Source organism: Ruditapes philippinarum, unplaced genomic scaffold, assembly GCF_026571515.1.
Source record: "Ruditapes philippinarum isolate M1 unplaced genomic scaffold, ASM2657151v2 ctg4533_1_1_1_1, whole genome shotgun sequence".
NCBI lineage: Eukaryota > Metazoa > Mollusca > Bivalvia > Venerida > Veneridae > Ruditapes > Ruditapes philippinarum.
In genome coordinates, this window is record NW_026854266.1 from 151,940 (window position 1) to 172,367 (window position 20,428).

Consider the following 20,428-nt stretch of genomic DNA (forward strand, 5'->3'; position numbering starts at 1 on the left):
ATAATTTCTATTATTGAGTAAATTCAATGTGAGATAGAGTTAATCAAATATTTAGTAAACAAAAAAGATAAGAAAATGAATCAGAGGCATTTACCAGGCCTTAACCACTGTCACCTTAACAACAAAATTCAAACTTCAAAATTGGCCGAAAAAGAGACATAAAAATTCTTCTTATTTTACTACCCATGCAGGCCAAAAACAAAATATCTATAGATTTAATACATAAACTATAAATACCTGGACATTTTTTCACTGCATGTAATTCATATTGTCAGTAGTAACATCCCGCTGGGCTGATGAACCACCATAGCCATATGGTGGCTGCTGTTGCTGTTGATGTTGTTGTTGTTGTTGTTGAGGGTCACCGCGGGCATGTAAAGTCTAAAATGTGTCAAGAGTGAGTATTAAGTTAGAGAGAGAAACCAGAAATACGTATTATAAAAATTAGGTAATGATTGATTGGGTTATGTCACACTGACACAGTAAAGGTCATATGGCAACATACCAGTGGTGAAAACCAGGTGCTTTGGAGTGAATGACCTTAACCACTCGGCCATAGACGCCCCATAAAAATTAAGTATATAGTTTATAAAACAATGTGTAATACAATGCACTTAAGATTAAATTCAGTCTAAGATAAAAGCAAATTAAGTATCACCTCAACTTGAATTCAGTTTAAATTAAGAACAAATGAAGTATAAAAAAAATCAAATTCAGCATAAATTAACATCAGATGTAGTATAAACTAAGATTAAATTCAGTCTAAATAAAAATCAAACTTCAGTGTATAATACTAAGTTCAAAGTCAATATAATCTAAGATATCCACTTGACTGCTATTAAGTACTTTAAAACCAATTAAAACATATGAAGTAAAATATTATACGGAAAATTTAAACAAAAATTACTTACTTCATTTCCTGTTGGTCTAAAAGCGAAATTGTTCTGTTGAGCTGAAAATAAATAAGATGCAGTTAGACACATAACTGTAAAAGTACTACTAGTAAAGTATATAAAATATACAATAATCACAAAACAATGCAAAGTTATTTACAATTCATTCTTATTTCATACAAAGTTTATACAATTAGTAAATCTAAGGGACAGCATGTAACAAACAACATCTTATTGGAAACGAAAATACCATTGCAGAAAACAAATAACAATGCCAATACACTTAAATGCATGAATCGATTTTCAGTAAAGTTTCAAACATGAAAGTTGACTTTATCAATGTGAGCTAAGTACTTCACATTACAATGGTAGCATAAAATTACAGTTTTTTTCATGCTTACTTGCTGAAGGGCTTCTGATATATCCGCAGAGTTCACATACAGTTCTCCCAGGATAATTGGTGTAAGTGCACTGGTCACATGCCCATGAGCCTGGTTTATATTCTGTCTGTCTCCCAGCTTGATTAGCCTGGTAGTATGGTGCCGGTGGGCTATACACACCTTGTGGAGAAGGACTGTACTGGGAACCAGGCGCTTGTACATTGTATCCAACTTTTTTTATCATGAAATAAATTATAAAATATTCTATTAACTTCAAATTTTAAAAGAACAGCCATAATATTTATTAAGTTATAATAAAAAAGCCACTATCTGCAAATATTTAATAAAAATCTTTAAAATAATTCAACATAAGATATATTTATGAAAGGCAAAAATGATATTTATAAATGAGAAATATAAAATGCAGTTTTAAAAACATAATTTCAATTTAAAATCCAGAGGGTAATTTGAGGTTGATTTGATATAACCATACTTTTCTTTAAACAAGTCAAGACAATTATCTAAAGACTGCTGGCCTCATGGGTTCAAACCCCTCATCTGCAAGCCATTATTTCCTTGAGCAATAAACTTTACACTCAGTACAAGTTGGTTCCAGTAAATGATTCCAGGGTGTATCTTTAACTATGTCTATCATTTCTACACAATTAAATTAATAAATAAATTCTGTAGAAACTTAGTGTACCTTGGAGTTGTGGAACTCGCTGTTGGTCATATGTTGGTGGTATATGGTACTGTTGTTGACGGGGCTGCGGCACTTGTTGTCCAAAAATAACTTGCCTCTGGGGCTGTAAACCAGCAGACTGGACCAGTGGTTGCTGATAAGCCATTTGGCTTGGAATGTAGTTACGTAATTTTTCTTGTTCTCTCTGAAGCTGTAGTTTTAAGTTGGAATTTTCTTGTTGTAAAGCAATTTTCTCTTCTTGGTATTTCTTGCTTGAATCTTCAGTCATTTTTACCTGTAAAAATTTTGAAAAACTTAAATATTGAAAACTTAATGGCTTCTATATGGCCAGCCATTAAAAAAAATTGTTTGTTAGTCACTTCTGACCCATACCGCTCACTAACCGGATAGAGAAATAGGTAAATGTTACTAAAAATAACTGTGTTGGAAAATCTGATCTCATATGAGCGTACCTCACATTCCACATGCAATGCTTCTTTACATATTCCTACACATATGCCATATTCACTTCTATATAAACAACAATGAAACTTTATATGAGTCAAATGTATTGGAAAATGAGCTTCAAAGTGCCATCGAAGTCAAAACATTACCAAAGCTAATATTTCTTTAAAAAGACCAAGCAAATAGCTTAAAGAATGTAAAGAAAAATCCCCACCTGTCGGTCTAAGTTTTGAACTTTCTGTTCAAGATGACGGACCCGTTTTTTGTACTGCTCATTTTGTTTCTTGTACTCGTCTTTAAGAGACTGGGCCTTGGCTCTATCCTGCCGTTCCCGGTCAAAGTCTTCCTGGAAAACGAGAAGTTGCTGGCGCAGTACGTCGTTTTCTGTATCCAGGTCCATCTGACTTCGTCCGTTTCTGGGTCCTTGTTGAGCTCTTCCTGAAGAAGTTACTGGCCGTTGCTGTAAATATTGGAAAATGAAAATTTGAAATCATATGTATTAAGTCAAAATGTTGGAAAAATGAAAATTTGAAATCATGTATATTAAGTATATATGTTGGAAAAGGAAAATTCGAAATCGTAAGTACAGAGTATATAAAGCAAGTCTTCTAAAATTCCAATTCTGATGTTTAATACATTATTTTAACAGGAAAAACTTTTTTCAAAAGATTAAGATAACTTCATATAGTTGATAAATAATAATCGTGAAACAACAAATGCTAAATGTTTACAGTGAAATAACTTAATATCTTAACAGTTCAAACATTATATCTTAGTAAACATTATATCTTGGTAGATCTATGTCAAGAAAACATTGAGTTAAAGTCTCTCAACAAAAACAAATCAAATGCTCTTTTTTGGTCAAAGAAAAAAAATGATAAAATTATGCAAACTGCAAAATATCATACCCTCATGACACTAAGTTCTGTTTCAAGAACTTGTTTTTCCCTTCGTAATGCAGTATTAGTGTCCTCACTCTCTTGTAACTGCAACTGAAGTGCGTCTGCTCGGTTGTTGGCAGACGTAACTTGGAGAAATGCCTCTTCCTTGGCCATCTGATAAAAACATTGGAAAGTTGTACAGTAAAATTATAATGTTTCAAAAACATATCAAATCCGATTTAATTTTATAAAATGGCAGCATATGTTTAATGTATTATTAATACACTATGCTTTGTTGCTGAAATAAAAACAATGTTTTGTTGTAAATTTCTTAATAATGTTAAACTATTTGTTTGACAAATCAATCATTTATTTTTGAAAAAGATGAGAAAAAAAACAACAATATCATCAAACAAACCTCTTCTTCAGAAGCCTTTTTCTTTGAATTCATGAGCATTTTTTCAAAGTCCCTTAATTTGGCTTCTTCAGAGATCTTGTTCTCCGTCATTTCCTTTGCCAGTCTATCCCTCTCCGTCTGCAGATCATTAATCCGGCTGTCATAATGTGCGACCAGCTTATTCCATTCATTACTCCATCTTTGATTGGCTTCAGTTAACTGAAATTCAACAAATTTCAAAAGTGGTATTTCCCATGTTATGAAATAATACAGTTCATAAGCAAATCATATTTATGCTTAACTTTTAAAAAAGAATCTGATCCATTACTCAACCATCATTTTTTTTATAAAACTGTCCTTTTGTTTCTTGGCAAACTTATGTTAACAGTACATACATTTGATGCAGTTTAATTAAACTATAAACTTCAATGTCAAGTCAAATCTGCACAGGACTACAGGTCATATGGCTGACTTACGAGTTTAAGTGGCAGAGGAAGGCCCCAGTTGCCACGCATGCATTATTACAGACACAAATCGGCATGTGAGTAGAACCTTCAAACTTCTGAAAGCTACCTTGATAGCTTCCTAAACATGTAAGTTTCTATTCATTAAAAGGGAACAAATCACCATGTGGGAATGTGATAGGAAGTCAGCAAAAAGGGAATGTGACAGGAAGTCAGCAAATTGGGTATGTGACAGGAAGTCAGTGAAATGGGAATTTGACAGGAAGTCAGCAAAATTAACCACAATGCTACAGAAACCCCTTGTGTACACTATAAAAACAATGCAAGTGAAGTACATGGTAGTGTATAATACTAACAGGAAGTTTATGTCAAAGTGGACAAGTAATTAAAGGTGCTTGAAGTAAAATAACAGAAGATTGACTGAAATGGTTGAAAAGCTGCTTAAAGAATCAACAACCCTTAAAAAACAGATCATTTCATAAGAATTTTCATTGTGTTTTTTAATGTTCATTGTTCTTTATTTAGGTTTTTTTCTTTTTAAACGTAAGGTCTAATTTCAGAAGAAGTAAAAAACTTGTTGATAATAAATATATTGTAAAGAAACAATAATAATTGTATTGGTTGATTTCACTTTAATGAATTAGTATAAAGGAGACTGAAATTAGATATACTGTATATTATGAAAATGAACAATGGCATTTTTAAAGTACAGTTCCCATTTTATTATAGATTTTATTGAAACAAATTCAAAAAGGCTGTATATAATTTTTGTATATTTCCACAAATAAGCATGAACAATGGGGAAAAAATTCCAAGATTTCATATTTTATGTTTTACAGTGTATATGTTATATGGACAAATTTTGCTGAATAACTTTAAATAAAGTTGAATACACAAACATTCTATCATGTACAAATGATAACAGTGCAAAGAAGTTGGGGTTTTTTTGTTAGTTTTTTTTTGTTAGTTTTTTTTGTTAGTTTTTTCCCTATTTTTTTTTCAAGTTCAAATTCAGTACTTTTTATCAATTTTAAAAGTACCTGGTGGTTTTTCTGCCTCAGAGTTTCAATTTCTTCATTGTCAGAAGTTGACCTTTGTTTGAACTCTGTAGTCTTGGTAACTGCTTCACTCTGTAAATATATATACACATGTACTGCAATCATTCTGAATGAACAAAAATTTCATATAACAAGAGCTGTCTGTAAGACAGTCAGAAAAGGGGCATAACTCTGTAAAAAGGTAACTCAGAGTTATGTCACCTGTGCCCACTATGTTATAAAGTCACAGAGAAAAAGTTTGTAAAATAATAATCAAACCCCTTCAATAGTTTTGGAGATACCAACTTGCACACAACTTAACTAAAGTGTAAAGGTGACTCTGCTGCTATTGAGGTTACAATATTACAATAGCTCTTCTAATTCTTCAAATAGTCAATCTTAAAATATATATTAAGAGAGTAAAAAAAATCTATAAAATAGATTTGGTAAAATTCCATTAAATTAAAGGAAGCATAGATATAGTTGTAAATGAATGTTAACAAATATCGTGGGTACCTCTGACTGCTTCTGAACATGAACCCATCCTCCAGTATTTGAGCTGTCCTTTGGGGTCATTGACCTTGAAACCGCTTGTTCAAATTCTTGAATAACCTTCTTCAGCCGCTTTATTTCATCTCTGTTAGAAGAAATATGAAACATTGTTATAAATAAACATTGTTATAAATGATAAACTGTTTTGTTTAATAAACATCTTTCTTATCTTATTGTCAAGGCCATAATGTTACTCCTAAGCCATTATGAGTGATATTATTTTGATATTCATGTATATATTATGGATGGGAGTTTTACTGATACATAAATTTCACCATTTCAGAAGAATGAATTGGCTTTTTTTAAATGCAAGATGTTAAGCCTCAGTTTTAAATGTCCAAACAGAAAAGCTGTTACAAATTCAATTTTGAAAGTCTCAACAGAATATGAAGATGCTTGGTCAATGTCAAACCTTGAAAGTCTCAACAGAACAAGATGTGTGGTCAATGTCAAATGTTAAAAGTCTCAACAGAACAGGATGCTTGGTCAATGTCAAATCTTGAAAGTCTCAACAGAACAGGATGCTTGGTCAATGTCAAATGTTAAAAGTCTCAACAGAACAGGATGCTTGGTCAATGTCAAATCTTGAAATTCTCAACAGAACAGGATGCTTGGTCAATGTCAAATCTTAAAAGTCTCAACAGAACAGGATGCTTGGTCAATGTCAAATCTTGAAATTCTCAACAGAACAGGATGCTTGGTCAATGTCAAATCTTGAAAGTCTCAACAGAATATGAAGACCCTTAGTCAATGTCAATTCTTGAACAGAACAGACGACATTATGCCAATGTCAACTTTTGTAACTTTAAAGAATTTAAGCAAAATATAAAAGACTTTCTTGGTGATAGCTACAAAATAAACCTAATATTTTATACTATAATTAATATGACCATACTGCAAGATTTTTGAGCAATAAATGTTTAGAACAATCCCAATATGTACATATACTGTATTATTGTACATAAACAAAGAACAATATTTAGTCCCTGGAAATAATTTAAATATGATAACATTTTTTCTTTCTAATAACCATAGCCTAGAAGTTCATGTGATCACTATAAGCCTGTCAGGGATTTTCTGCTTATATTAGATTCATTTAATTGAGACATTACAGTGGAATCTGTCTAATCTTAACTAGTCTGGAACAAAGTTTGAATTGAAAAACACTATATATGAAAGGGATTCCAATTAGCAATTCTCCAATATCACACTTAAGAGAGCACCAGATATACATGTATATATTTTCATGTTAACTTATCAAATATTTAGATTTACAAACTAGGTACATGCCTTCAAACAAGGTCTAATACAGCTTTCTTATTTAAAGAAAAAATTCTACCAAGGGATGTAGGATGAAAACTTACTCAAGGTTTTTCATCTTTATTTGATTCTTCTTGTTCATATCAACGAGAATGGCATTTGATTTCTGTAAACAAAAAATTGTTATAAAGTTTATTCCAATGTACTTGTATAGTACAGCATTTGACTTCTGAAAAAAATAATCATTTGGTATTATTTTAACAGCACATTCTACAATGTCATACTGCTAAAATGTTTATTATATTAGAAGACAATATTGTCACACTTTGCCATTGTTTCCTTGAGCAAGAAACTTTACACTCATTGCTCGGTACTGGTTGGTTCCAGGAACAGATTTGAGAGTGTGTCTAAAAGCTTATAGCTTTCTACACAACCAAACTAATATAAATTCTGTATTAACCAAAGGTAGCACAAATACTTGTTGCATTCAAAGGACATCATTGATCATGTTGTAAAAATATATGGAGATTCAAAACTATGCTTTATTCAAATTATTATCATTTTAACAAAGTTTTTTTTTTTTTCTTTTTTTTTTTCTTTTTAAAATTAGATGACATTTATCAAGACAATTCCAAAAATAAATTTTGTGAAATTAAAAAAATGTTATTGTTATAAATAATTAATATTAGTATATTGGTGAAACCATTGCTGCTTTAAATGAATCAGCAGCATATGTTTTCTTAAATAAATACAAATTTTATTCACAAACCTGCAGTTTCTCACTGTTTGAGTTTGCATATGATTTAATGGTCGTAACCACTTTCTTGAGGTCGACATTTTCACGGCTGTCCAGTTGAACGGATTTAAGAATATTTTCAAGCTCTTGGTCATCAACGGCATGTTGACTCTGAAAATCAATTAAATCTTTCATGAGCAAACCTCGAGTCAATCTAGAATTATAACTGTAATAATATGCCTGTCTTGTGGTTTTTGGTTAAAATGTCCTTCAACCGAGTGTTAAATAGTAAATTTTTGGTTATTCAAAATTCTGTCATTTGGACAGAATTAGAGTATTTTAAACTGAAATTCAAACAAGTTAAATTAAACATGTGAAACTGAAACTTAACCAATTCTGCTTATTCAGCTGTTTTTTTTTACTCTTAAAACAAAAATAAAACTACTCAAATTTCCTGTCTGGAAATTCCTTTTTTTTTGCCTGAAAAAATTATTTCTTTTCGATAAAGCTTAGATAATCTCAACAGTTTTAATTCATTGGTCTAATCAATTTCATACATACAAAAAGTATGAAAAAAGGCTAGAAATTTTGCTGGGAATTCCAAAAATAACATATAAAAATCAATTATGCTCTTTTTATTGAATGTGTTTTAGCATATACTTTACCAGCTGTAAAATGGAAAAGCACATTACATTTACTAATCAATATTTCATAGATATTTTACAAAATGATAAAGAAATCATGTTATTTTGGTTATTGTTTTCATAAAAAAAGAGAAAAAGATAAAGGTTTAAATTACAAAATAAAATGAGGAGTAACTCTTGTAAACATAGTTGTATAACATATTGACTCATGACCTAGATCTGCATTTGTAAAATACACATTGGTTTTTCACAATAAGTTTACAACTTGGCTTGTTTATATAAATAATGACCTAATTTTACATAGTATGAGATAGTAAATATAAAGACCCATAGTGCTCCACTATTCAAGGACAGGATAATATAATTAATGTAAACAATATTGTAAAAACTAAAAATCATTACTTTAAATTCTACACAAAGAGGAATATTCCCTGACAAAAATACTTAAGAACTGGAAATTTATTACTTTAACCACAACAAGGCATTGAATAAATGACACAGTAACTGTTTTAACAATTAACTGTCCTTGAAATTAAAAATATTGTTTATGTAAAATGTAAAATTTTCCATTAAATAATTGCCTTAAAAAGAGCAGCAAACAATTCTAATTTAATTCTTTAATGATTCTTAAACTTACATACAGTGACAAATTTCATTTATTTAACTCATCTAATTTGACTATAGAACATTTCTAATCATTCATTGAAAATAATAATTCCTATATGGTTTAAACTTTGCCCTTAAACTTTTGCCTCCTGTATAAAGCTTGAGACCAGCCAGCACATTCATGAAGTCAAACAGTCTCTTTATTGTTGCTTCCAATTATCATCTTGATATCCCTAAAATTGATAATGGTCTGTTCCCAAAATGGGAGCTGGACAAGTCCATTTAAGAAATTCAGTAGGTTACAGGTCTAACTCTTCTCCAAAAAAAAAAAAAAATTTAGATCAAGTCAGTTAATGTTATTGCAGGGAGTCATCATATCACTGTTTCATAATTTAGAATTGCTGATCAAGTCCATTCAAAGATCAAAAACTTCTACAAAATCCAGTAGTACGTAAGATCATCCTTCCTTCTCTAATGCCAAAGGCCCTAACAAGGTCATCATATATATAGTTCACAGGTAAATACCCCTTGAACATCAAAACAGGTTGACTTGTTATTAAAAAAGCATTTAATATAGTATATCTTGCCTAACTGTGCTGAAAAAAATGTTTTTTATTAAAACAATGCGAGAGTGAAAAAAATAAAATATAGACCTACTTGGAAGAACAAAATAGACATTTAAAAACACTATTTCAATGGTGCAAAGTGAGTATCTATTTTACCTTATTAGTATCTTGGCCTGTGAATCTTCTAAGAATCCACCATCAGTCAGCAGTAGTGGCAAGGTGTAATTTAAACCTTTCATACCCTATACAAGTACTGAGTATAGGGTAGGGCCTCAAACTTAGCCTGGGAGCTCACTGGAATAATTTTACTTACTACATCCAGTTGCTCTACCATAAAGCTCTAGAGGGCCAGTATCAGATGGAATCTCATCACTGGCCTCAAACTAAGCCTGGGAGCACAATAGAATAACTTTACAAAATGCATTACAGAGTGCAGTGCCCATATCAGGGCTTCCATTTAGTTTCAAAATTTGGAAGTCAGACATTGCAAAATCTCTGATACTGGAAGTTACATTATAAAGGTAAAGAAGATAAAATATTAGATTTTGGAAGTCACAAGCCAATATCAAGGAGTAAATGACTCCTAAACTTCCATTAACGGAAGCCCTGGCCCATATGGATTCTAAACTATATATATGCATTTTTACCAGTTGCTCTACCATGTGGCTCAAGTGGGCCAATAGCTGGACCTTGAGAACACGGCTCTTTCAGGATAAGGGTTGGAACTGAAAGGTCAAATAAACTTTGTGAGATGTCTGTAAACCTTGTTTTTAAAGGGAAAAGGTTAAAACAACACTCACAAACAGACCTCTGTCACATCTTGCTGATACTATGGTAGTCCACTCAACCCTTGGGCTATGTAGGTCAATGTAAGCTCTTGGTCAAAAGGTCAAGGACACATCCTGTCTTGTTTTGCTTAAGTTCACTCAGGTTGTCATTATCTATCCTTTTTTAAAGTTGCTTTATGTTTTTAAAACTTAAAGACACCTTCGTTCAAGAGAATCACCTTTCTTTCTTTTTTTCTTTCTTTTTCTTCATCCTTTTTTTCAAGTCTTAAGTCGATTCTCTGACTTTGTTTCTATTTTATATGAACTTCAATTTGAATCTTCAAGTATTCTGTACTTGACTAGTTTTCACTTTTTATGTCCTGTTGGTTACGAAGTAGTCACAGATAATCTTCCTTGTCCAATTTTACATGTTCCTTGATATTCTAGATCTTCAAACTTCCTTTTCTCTGATCAGTGATGTGTGACTTTTTTCAATGTCCACTGCCAGTCAGAGTCTCAAAAGAATCTTTAGAGTTTCACATGTTTGTTTGTTCGTATTAAAATCAAAGCTCCTGAAGTACTTTCTTTAGTTCTGCTCTATTCCCCCTGATCTTGTCACACTGAAAGTCTTGATATAGCCAATTAGATTACTCTTGACCTCTGACCCTCACATATTCTTTATAAACAGCTATTCTAATACCATCTTCAATGATTTGATGTTGATAATTAACATGTATTGATAAAATTAAACGCATTCTTGGTCTTCATTTGTAAAGTGAACCTCTAAAAAATGTTATTCCAGCAGCTTTTAAAAGAAAATGTCTTAAAACTAGTTTGTAACTCCTAAAATATGCATCTAAATCCAAGCATTCATTTTTTCCATCCCTGAATTTCTTAATAGAAAAAAAAAGAATTCTGATCCTTTCATCCAAAATTTTCCTCAAAGCTGTTGAAAACTAATATCAATTCCATCAAATCCACTCTATTTTGGTTTTAACATAGATTTAAACACACTATTGGCCATATAGCTGTAGCTTGTCCACCTAACTGGCTTTCCTGGATATGACCAGTAATAACCAAATTTTCTGCAAGTACTTTATTTCTTGTTCCATATAATTTCTTCATCAGCGGTGAGAGAACTAGAAATGTGTCCATAGGACACGGATGCCCCCACACGCCACTGTTCTGTCAATCTTATGACTCTAGGTCAAATATTTTTTGGACTACATGTGCCACAAGTTGAAAACTAAAAATCAACAAAGGGCCATAATTCTGTTAAATTTGGTCGCAGCAAAAATTCCTTCCTTTACTACCATCTACACATTAAGGTTGTTCATCCCTGGAAGTTTAAGCAAAATCTGCCATCCGGTTTAAGAGAAGTTGCGTTCACAAAATTTCTACATAGTATATAGTGAAAAAATCAACAAAGGGCCATAATTCTGTTAAATTTGGTCGCAGCGAAAATTCCTTCCTTTACTACCATCTACACATTAAGGTTGTTCATCCCTGTAAGTTTAAGCAAAATCTGCCATCCGGTTTAAGAGGAGTTGCGTTCACAAAATTTCTACATAGTATATAGTGAAAAAATCAACAAAGGGCCATAATTCTGTTAAATTTGGTCGCAGCAAAAATTCCTTCCTTTACTACCATCTACACATTAAGGTTGTTCATCCCTGGAAGTTTAAGCAAAATCTGCCATCCGGTTTAAGAGAAGTTGCGTTCACAAAATTTCTACATAGTATATAGTGAAAAAATCAACAAAGGGCCATAATTCTGTTAAATTTGGTCGCAGCAAAAATTCCTTCCTTTACTACCATCTACACATTAAGGTTGTTCATCCCTGTAAGTTTAAGCAAAATCTGCCATCCGGTTTAAGAGGAGTTGCGTTCACAAAATTTCTACATAGTATCTAGTGAAAAAATCAACAAAGGGCCATAATTCTGTTAAATTTGGTCGCAGCGAAAATTCCTTCCTTTACTACCATCTACACATTAAGGTTGTTCATCCCTGTAAGTTTAAGCAAAATCTGCCATCCGGTTTAAGAGGAGTTGCGTTCACAAGATTTCGGGACGTACGGACGGACGTTCTAACAGGAGAGTAATTATGTGGCTACTCTATTGTTCTCTCTATTGTTCTTTTTAGCCACACAAAAGAAAATAGCCACATAAAAGCATTACGGAATGAATGACATCAAAGAGAAAGAACAGTTACCTATTGTCCCTCTAGCCACATAATTACTCTCCTGTGAGTGCGGACGGACTGACGGACGGACGGACAAGTGCAACGCTATATGCTCCCACATTGTGGGGGCATAAAAATGACTATTAGACTCAATGCCTGAGATTAATTGCCGCCAATAAATTTCCAACTCCCCCCAAGGATCTATCCGCTGACCTCTGGTTTAAAATTCCAATGCTCTCCCTATTGAGCTAAACAACAGGACTCCATTCTTGTTAATATAAAATTGATGGTACATATGCATGTGTGAAGCAACTTCAGTGTATTATGGTGAAATGGGTAGGACATAGAAATGATAAATGTATTTAATATCATGCTTGAAACTACACTCTAGATATAAAATACAATGACAATTTATAAATCTTTACTGAACCATCTAAATTACCTTAGATTGCGTGACACTGAAATTCATAAGATCTCCAGGTTGTCGGAATCCTTTATTCCCTGCTGACTGACCTAGGGCCATATCATCTGATGGTACATGCTCGAACCCGAGACCTGGTGATAAAGATGATTAGGTAGTGTACAAGTCATAAAAGCCAACACTTAATAATAACATTTTTGAGAAAAATCATTTTTTAAGTAACCTAAATAAGTCATGATTCCAAAAAGACTAGATTATCTGGGTTATGAGAAAAAAAATTAGAAACACTGATCATGAAAATATAGTGATTAGAATGAAGATGAACATAAAACCCTGCATTTTTTTTTTTTTGTTTTTTTTTTTGTTTTACGTCACATCGACACAGTATAGGTCATATCGCGACGTTCCAGCTTTACTGGTGGAGGAAGACCTCAGGTGCCCTTCCGTGCATTATTTCAGGCACGAACGGGCACCTGAGTAGAACCAACGACGTTCCATAAGCTAGCTGAAAACCCTGCATGTAGAATTGAAACCATATTCATGTAAAATTACAGCAAGGGATTGTATAAAGTTATGAACATTCAACTTTTTACCTATAATAAAGAAAACACTTTAACTTTTTACAATTCTGAACAGATTTTAACCGGTTGCTTTAACTTGAAAAGTTATTAACTATTGACGAACAATTGCATTTCAGAGAGCTGGATAAGCCCCTTGCACAAAATCAATGGATAAACTTTAAAGACAAAGTATCATGAAAAGGTTTCTTGCAGCTATAGATCAATATAGATATTTGCAGAAACATACATACCTGTAATTGATTTGCTACTAGATTCTGCAGCCATGCTTTCCTGCATTGGATATTTATCTTGGTAATGTGACGCAGATTCCAAACTGTGCGGCATAGATTTGGTCCCCTCGCTAGATTTTGGTGGATCTTCAACCAGGTCGAAAAGATCTTTTGTACGAACTGGTACTTCATTCCCTTTTAGTATATTTGAGGCAACTGATTCGAAATTGTTTATTGAACGTGAATGAGGTGATTGAGGCTGATGATAATGAAAGTTAGGGTCGTGAGTTTGTGTACGCTGTTCATGCTCGTGTCCTTTGACTGTTCCAAGGTCGTTATCTGGTGTAGGGGATTCATTTTTGGAAAGCTGAAACAATAATTTAAACATGACATTATTTTATTACTTCTAAGTAAAATAAAGAAGGGAAAAAGTGTGATTTATATATATTTAGCATTACTTTATTGATTTGGTACTGAATTCCCCAAAGCACACAATGGACAACTTCAAGCAGAATCTCAAAAGTCTGATACACAAAATCAGCAGGGTGACAGTGTTGCAACTTTAATATGATAGCCTTGTTTGTGATGTGCAATTTATTCTTAAACAGTAATGAAATTTCAACCCTTTCAAAAATGCTGTGAATACAGTTTAGACTGCATGGACTGAATATAAGAAATGTATTTTTTTTATTGTCAGTGTACTCTGGCAAAATAACACCACAGGTTTTGACCAGTAATACCGCTAAGAAATAAATATTAAGACTAAGATATTTAAGTAAGTAAGCAAGAAAAAACATTACTCAGCAAGAGAAAAACATACCTGGCTGGTCATCCTATTAAAACTGTTTTCTGCGTTGACTCTCTCTTGTAGTCTATTGTAGTCCTGTCTAAGTTTCGAAAGTTCCTCCTTATATTCACGGCAAATGTCACCTGAATATTGATAATTGAAATTTTAACACACAAAACATTTTTATTAAAGAAAACTCAACTTGTAGATTAGGAAAAAAGTGATTACTTTTATTACATCTTTGATTTTTTTCAATGAACAAATGGCAAATTCGATGTACGGCATTTTTAATGTTAAAATATCAGGAGAATGGTATACAAAATAATAAAAACATAAATGTTCACTTACTAAGAGTTAAATATCCTCGAATTTTTCCTTCCAACAAAGATTTGTCCTCTCGTAGTTTATGTAATTCCTCTTCAAATTGTGCACGTGTTTCAGGACTGATGTCTTCAAGCGATGTTTGGACTTGATTATCTATCTTCTCAATCTCCGGATGAATCATATTCCGGATTATAATTATTGAAATGTTTATTCACACTGATCCTATTCACGTTTTTTTTTAAATATTTTTTTATTTATTTTTTATCTTAAACTTAATATAGAGTTAACTATTAAGAATGTTAATAATTGTTCAAGATTACCAGCTTCTCAAAAGTGAATCTCCTAAATGTTTCTGAAAAAGACAAAAACACAACAGTATTGATAATGACTTCAGAATTTGATATATATATAACTTCCAATTCAGAGTTAAAATAAATCTCTGTTTTGAAACACTTTTTCTTTTTCCTTATACTAAAAGACATTTTAATATTATTGTATTTGTGATAATTTCACCGAGCACTTGTTGTTTATATCACAAGCCTATGCCACTAGTATAGTCAAATGGCAGGATTGCTCAGAGTTGCTGTTTTGGACGTTCTATCATGTCTATAGAGGTGTTATTTCTCTCTTATATTATTATTTTACCATACCATACTGTTTGCTGCCCATTTTCAGGAAAGGAAGGTGTTTATACATATATATATCAAAATTTTCAGTACATTAAAATCCAATATTAATTATCAAAATTTTCAGTAAATTAAAATCCAATATTAATTATCAAAATTTTCAGTATATTATAATCCAATATCAATTATCAAAATTTTCAGTATATTAGAATCCAATATTAATTATCAAAATTTTCAGTATATTAAACCCCAATATTAATTATCAATGGGCAGCTAAAAAAACACACACAAAAAAACACAACAATTCATTGTATAAAGCAATGTGAGGATTTGAATTTTATAAAAAAACTCACAAGAAAAATACAATTAAATTTCTCCATCATTTTTTCAGAATGTTTCATTTAAAAAAAGAAATTAAACCATACAATATTTCAAACCCACCTTGTTATTTTTAAAATGAATAATAATCAAAATATGATACAGTATTAAACTGTATATAATTCCTTCATCTTTTTCACTTACTTACATTTCTTCCTTTTCTTAAATCTATTATGGTAAACTTTATAAAATACTGCTGTCTTCTTCCTTATCATACTTATCTAATTAAGAGTTAAATTGAATGTCCCATTTTTATATCTTGAATTGTGGGAAAATACTTGAGTAAAATATATTATATCATTTTTCACAATATTGTGCAATATACATGTATGTTTAAATATAACCTGATAAACTTAAATGAAATTCTGAGATAAAACATACTATCATTCATCAGGGCTTTAAATAGCTTTTTGACCTTTCATGGAGTCACCAATTGTTTTAAAGCTTATACAATGAAATAATTTCTTTCACACACAGGGAATTGGCCATTTCCATTTAATTGGTGAAGGTAGAATTTAGGATTAAATATGGTGTGACATAAATTTGCATTGAAGTAATAGTTTTAAAACAATTGATTTATTAGGCAAATAATGTTCTTTCAGATATATAAAAACTTAAAACTGTTATAGGGGTCATTTAAAAAAGCAATCATATGAAACATGGAAAGATACTGAAAGAAATCAAAATTCTCTTAAATAACAGAAATTTAAGGCATTTCATTGTTAAAGTATGTGATATTTAAACCAAAATCTACAATTCTAATCTTAATTTTGTCAAGTTACTTTCAGCAATAAATTAAATTTTCTGGTATTCTCTTTTAGTATACACAAGAAAAGGTTTCAGATATAATAATTGATTATCTTTATCAACTACATTATCAAAAGGTATAAAAAAATAAGCCATATTTAGACAAGAAAAAAAGACTTAAAAGAACACCACTGAGATCCAATTGTTTAAAAACATAAAATTTGAAATTCTTTCATTAATCAACTGGTGCGCCTAAAATGGGAAACTATGACTGTGATAGATATTATATAAATATACTTGGTAATAAATTGATAATCAATATCCTAACATGTTCAAGGCTTTCCATTTTGGGATCAATTTACACAACAAAATTTATCATTGTTGGGATATCGGGTGCACAATTGATCTGAAAATTTACACAGAGTGATTGGTCCAGACCTTTATCCAGTTATACATAAATTTTGAAAAAAATATTGTTGGTCCTTTTATGTAAAATAATCTCAGTGGGGTTTCTTTAAAGATTTACCTCATTGATTGTAACTATACAACAATGAAAAGTACTTGCCAGTACATGTAATGGTCTATGATATACTGAAATAGCTTAAACTTTACGAAAACACGACATTTTCATTTAGAAATAGATGCTTTATTGTGGGTTTAAGTTTACACTAAGCAAATGTAACAATTTGTCCCCACAGATGAATCACCTCACCATGACTGACCCAACTTGAATTATGATTCACGCCAGTTCAGGGATGATTCACCCAACTATACATTTAATATGAAAAATGTATGTGTTTAAAGTATATTTCAAATATATACATATTTGGTAAACATAAGGACAGAAAATATTTGATTTTGTCGCTGGAGTTAATAATGAACAAAAAACATTGGTGTAAATACCAGAATTATATGTCTATGGTTTGTTTTATAATAACATTTCTATTACAGTGTAAGAAATTAGGATTTGAATCGGCTAGGCTTTTCGGACTACCAGATTGGAAAATTCACTAGCCCAAAAGACATTTCACTAGCATGATTCATTTGTTCAAAACAATTGTTTATATTGGCTCTGAAAATACAGTAGCCTGGTCGCGCTTGTTACTGTGAAAAGTTGGTAGCCCAAGGAGAAATTTAGTAGTCAGGGGCTATAGGACTACTGCTAATTTCGAACACTGCTATTAATTCTATTTATGTTTATATAATTATGTTTATATATTATACTATAATTGTTTTCTGTATCCATGTTAAAAATCACAGGTTTATTACATTTAGTGGAAACTTGCACTGACTGGTGGCTGCACAGTCATGTGACCAATGCAGACCAAGATCAGCAAGCACATAAGTGGTCAATATTAATAATAGTACATGTGTATCTATTTTCCAATAATGTCCAACCCCTCACATGGATGAAGACATACCTACATACATAATTATATTAAATCCACATGAATGTTTAAAAGAGTTATTTAAAAGAAGATAACAGCTAGAAGAAAAGATTAAAATCACAAGGGCTTATAAACTAGGGTGAAACATGTTCAACGCTAAATATCGCTACATTGAACAGCTTTAAGGATGAGCAGAGCAACTGAAGTTCAATGGCAAACAGCCCTATGAAAATAAGAGAATTTGTAATAGTCTTACATTGCTGAAAATAACCTAAAGTAACATCAATATTAATATGGAAAATTATGGAAAAAAATAATCAGAAATGCTATTGTAAATCGCTTAGAGGAAAATAATCTACTGTCTATATATCAACATGGTTTTAGGAAAGGAAGGTCTTGCACCACACAACTTTTAGAATGTATTGAAGACTGGTCTAAAGAATAGACGAAGGGTGTGATATTGTGTACCTTGATTTCAAAGCTGCATTCGATAAGGTCCCTCACAGGGGACTACTAAATAAGGTCTGGAGCTTATGTATAAGAGGTAAAATTTATGAATGGATCAACAATTTTTTGGAAAACAGACAACAAAGAGTAAAGATAAATGGAACGTTTTCAGGATGGCAAACAGTAACAAGTGGTATCCCTCAGGGTAGTGTACTAGGACCTGTTCTATTCCTAATATTTATAAACTATCTTCCAGATGCAATTACTTGTACAGTTAAACTCTTTACAGACGACACTTAACTATATTTTGTCATTAATGGGCACAATGACGAGGCTCAACTTCAGCAAAATATTCAACAATATATTTGAAGCGTGTAATTGGAATGATCTTCCACACAAAAAAAATGTAAAACTATGCATATTGGACAAAACATACCACGTGATTATTTTATGAAAGACTCAAGCAATAATACCTGCAAAATTCATCAAGTAAAGAATATAGCGCAAGACTGTTACAATTAGGCATTTCAACTTTAGAATACAGAATAAATAAAGCAGACATGATTGAAACTTATAAAATAGTTAACAACATTGACAAGGAAATAGATAAGGAAATATTAAAAATAGGAGGAGCCACCACCAGAGGTCAAAAGTATAAAATATTCAAGCCAAGAGCAAGGAATAATACAAGAAAAACACATTCAGCCATAGAGTTGTAGTAGCATCATTGAATTAATTCAAGACACAATTGAATAAGCTATGGGTTTAATGCAAATTGCTATCAAACCCAGTGAAGTTACAATAATCAGTAAACAATAAACAAAAAGATTCGCATCCAGTTGTTTTTAACAAGAAAAATTTATGTGTAAACATAATCTATAAGATGAAAAGAAACTGATATTGTGTATATAATAAATAGAGGATTGATATACAAATAAACATTCGCAATAATATGGGAACCCTAACAAAGATTTTTAAGAAGTGGATGAAAATAACAAGAACGGAAAACGCTCCCAAATTGGCCTAAGAAGCTCAACTTAGAATCCTCCTGTTCATGATGTTCTGGCCTGGATACTACATGAACTACATGAATACTTCAGGGGATGACAATGGTGTGATGTTTTGAGACGAAGATCAAGTACTTTTCGATGGGGATAGCAACCAGACAATGGTGAATTTTGTAGAAGAGATAAATTTGTATCTATATGTCATTTTAATTTGGCGCAGATTAAATAAGAGAGAGGAGCATGTCCGTTACAGTAGAGGTCTAACTGTTGTAAAGCTTGACCAAATGGGCAGCTCTCCTTCCTATATTTTTGATTTGATTTATTTGTGTTTTGTGTGGGAGACCATACATTGATCAGAACCATATTCAAGCTCGGCTCTGAATTTATAAGGACTACTGTACAGTATGGACTTTTTTAAACAAATTTTGATTTGACCTTTCTGTTAGGAATCCTAATATTTTTTGTTTGCTTTTCAGAAATCATATTGGTTTAATAGCAGTCTGTCATATGAGGAGAAATTTGTAACAACTGGTAATTATCTAGGAAAGGCAGTTACGTGGAAATCCCTCCGAGATATGACCTTAGCATGTTTTAAAACGTGTTAATCGGTGAAAAACAAATCGTTCACTTGCTGGATTGTTTTAGTCACTCGCCGACTTATCTAATATTAAGGGTGTGTTCATGTGTCAAAACAATAAAAACATTGTCCAAATATAGAGCTCTACACGAAATACTTGAAATTGGGATATATACTGACCAAAATTAACCAGGACTTAGTAAGTCCATTCTTGTAACAACAACAGAATTTCCGTCTTTTTTTTCTGTGAAGGTTTTTTCTATTTATTGATACTTTGGTTCTTCGTCTGCAGTCACTATCTTAGAGCGAAGCCGGGGTAAAGCTTCAAACTGGAAAATCCAAAATTTACCAGTAACCCTACCGTACTGTATCTATTCCGTAAACATTCGGTAATTTCCGTCATTTATTTTGGGACACCACTTTAT

At 31.8% G+C, this 20,428-nt stretch overlaps 1 protein-coding gene across 6 annotated transcripts in view; it reads right to left on the reverse strand.

Annotated features, from left to right (window-relative positions):
* LOC132739578 (TNFAIP3-interacting protein 1-like) overlaps positions 1–20,428 on the reverse strand; it is a 39,257-nt gene that overhangs the window by 7,617 nt on the left and 11,212 nt on the right. For 5 of the 6 annotated variants that reach the window (XR_009627028.1, XM_060727306.1, XM_060727308.1 and 2 more), the window contains 15 exons: positions 14,858–15,185; positions 14,543–14,652; positions 13,744–14,089; positions 12,954–13,066; positions 7,781–7,918; positions 7,116–7,177; positions 5,716–5,836; positions 5,203–5,292; positions 3,720–3,917; positions 3,329–3,475; positions 2,635–2,880; positions 1,977–2,250; positions 1,295–1,504; positions 912–952; positions 238–381 (listed from right to left, as the gene is read on the reverse strand). Coding sequence is in view for 5 of the 6 variants with exons in the window: in XM_060727306.1 (XP_060583289.1) it covers positions 250–381; positions 912–952; positions 1,295–1,504; positions 1,977–2,250; positions 2,635–2,880; positions 3,329–3,475; positions 3,720–3,917; positions 5,203–5,292; positions 5,716–5,836; positions 7,116–7,177; positions 7,781–7,918; positions 12,954–13,066; positions 13,744–14,089; positions 14,543–14,652; positions 14,858–15,014 (2,385 nt within the window). In the remaining variant the exon portion in view is untranslated. Of the gene's footprint in view, positions 1–237; positions 382–911; positions 953–1,294; positions 1,505–1,976; positions 2,251–2,634; positions 2,881–3,328; positions 3,476–3,719; positions 3,918–5,202; positions 5,293–5,715; positions 5,837–7,115; positions 7,178–7,780; positions 7,919–12,953; positions 13,067–13,743; positions 14,090–14,542; positions 14,653–14,857; positions 15,186–20,183; positions 20,305–20,428 lie in introns of those variants that run through there. The other variant, XM_060727310.1, reaches the window with a different exon arrangement.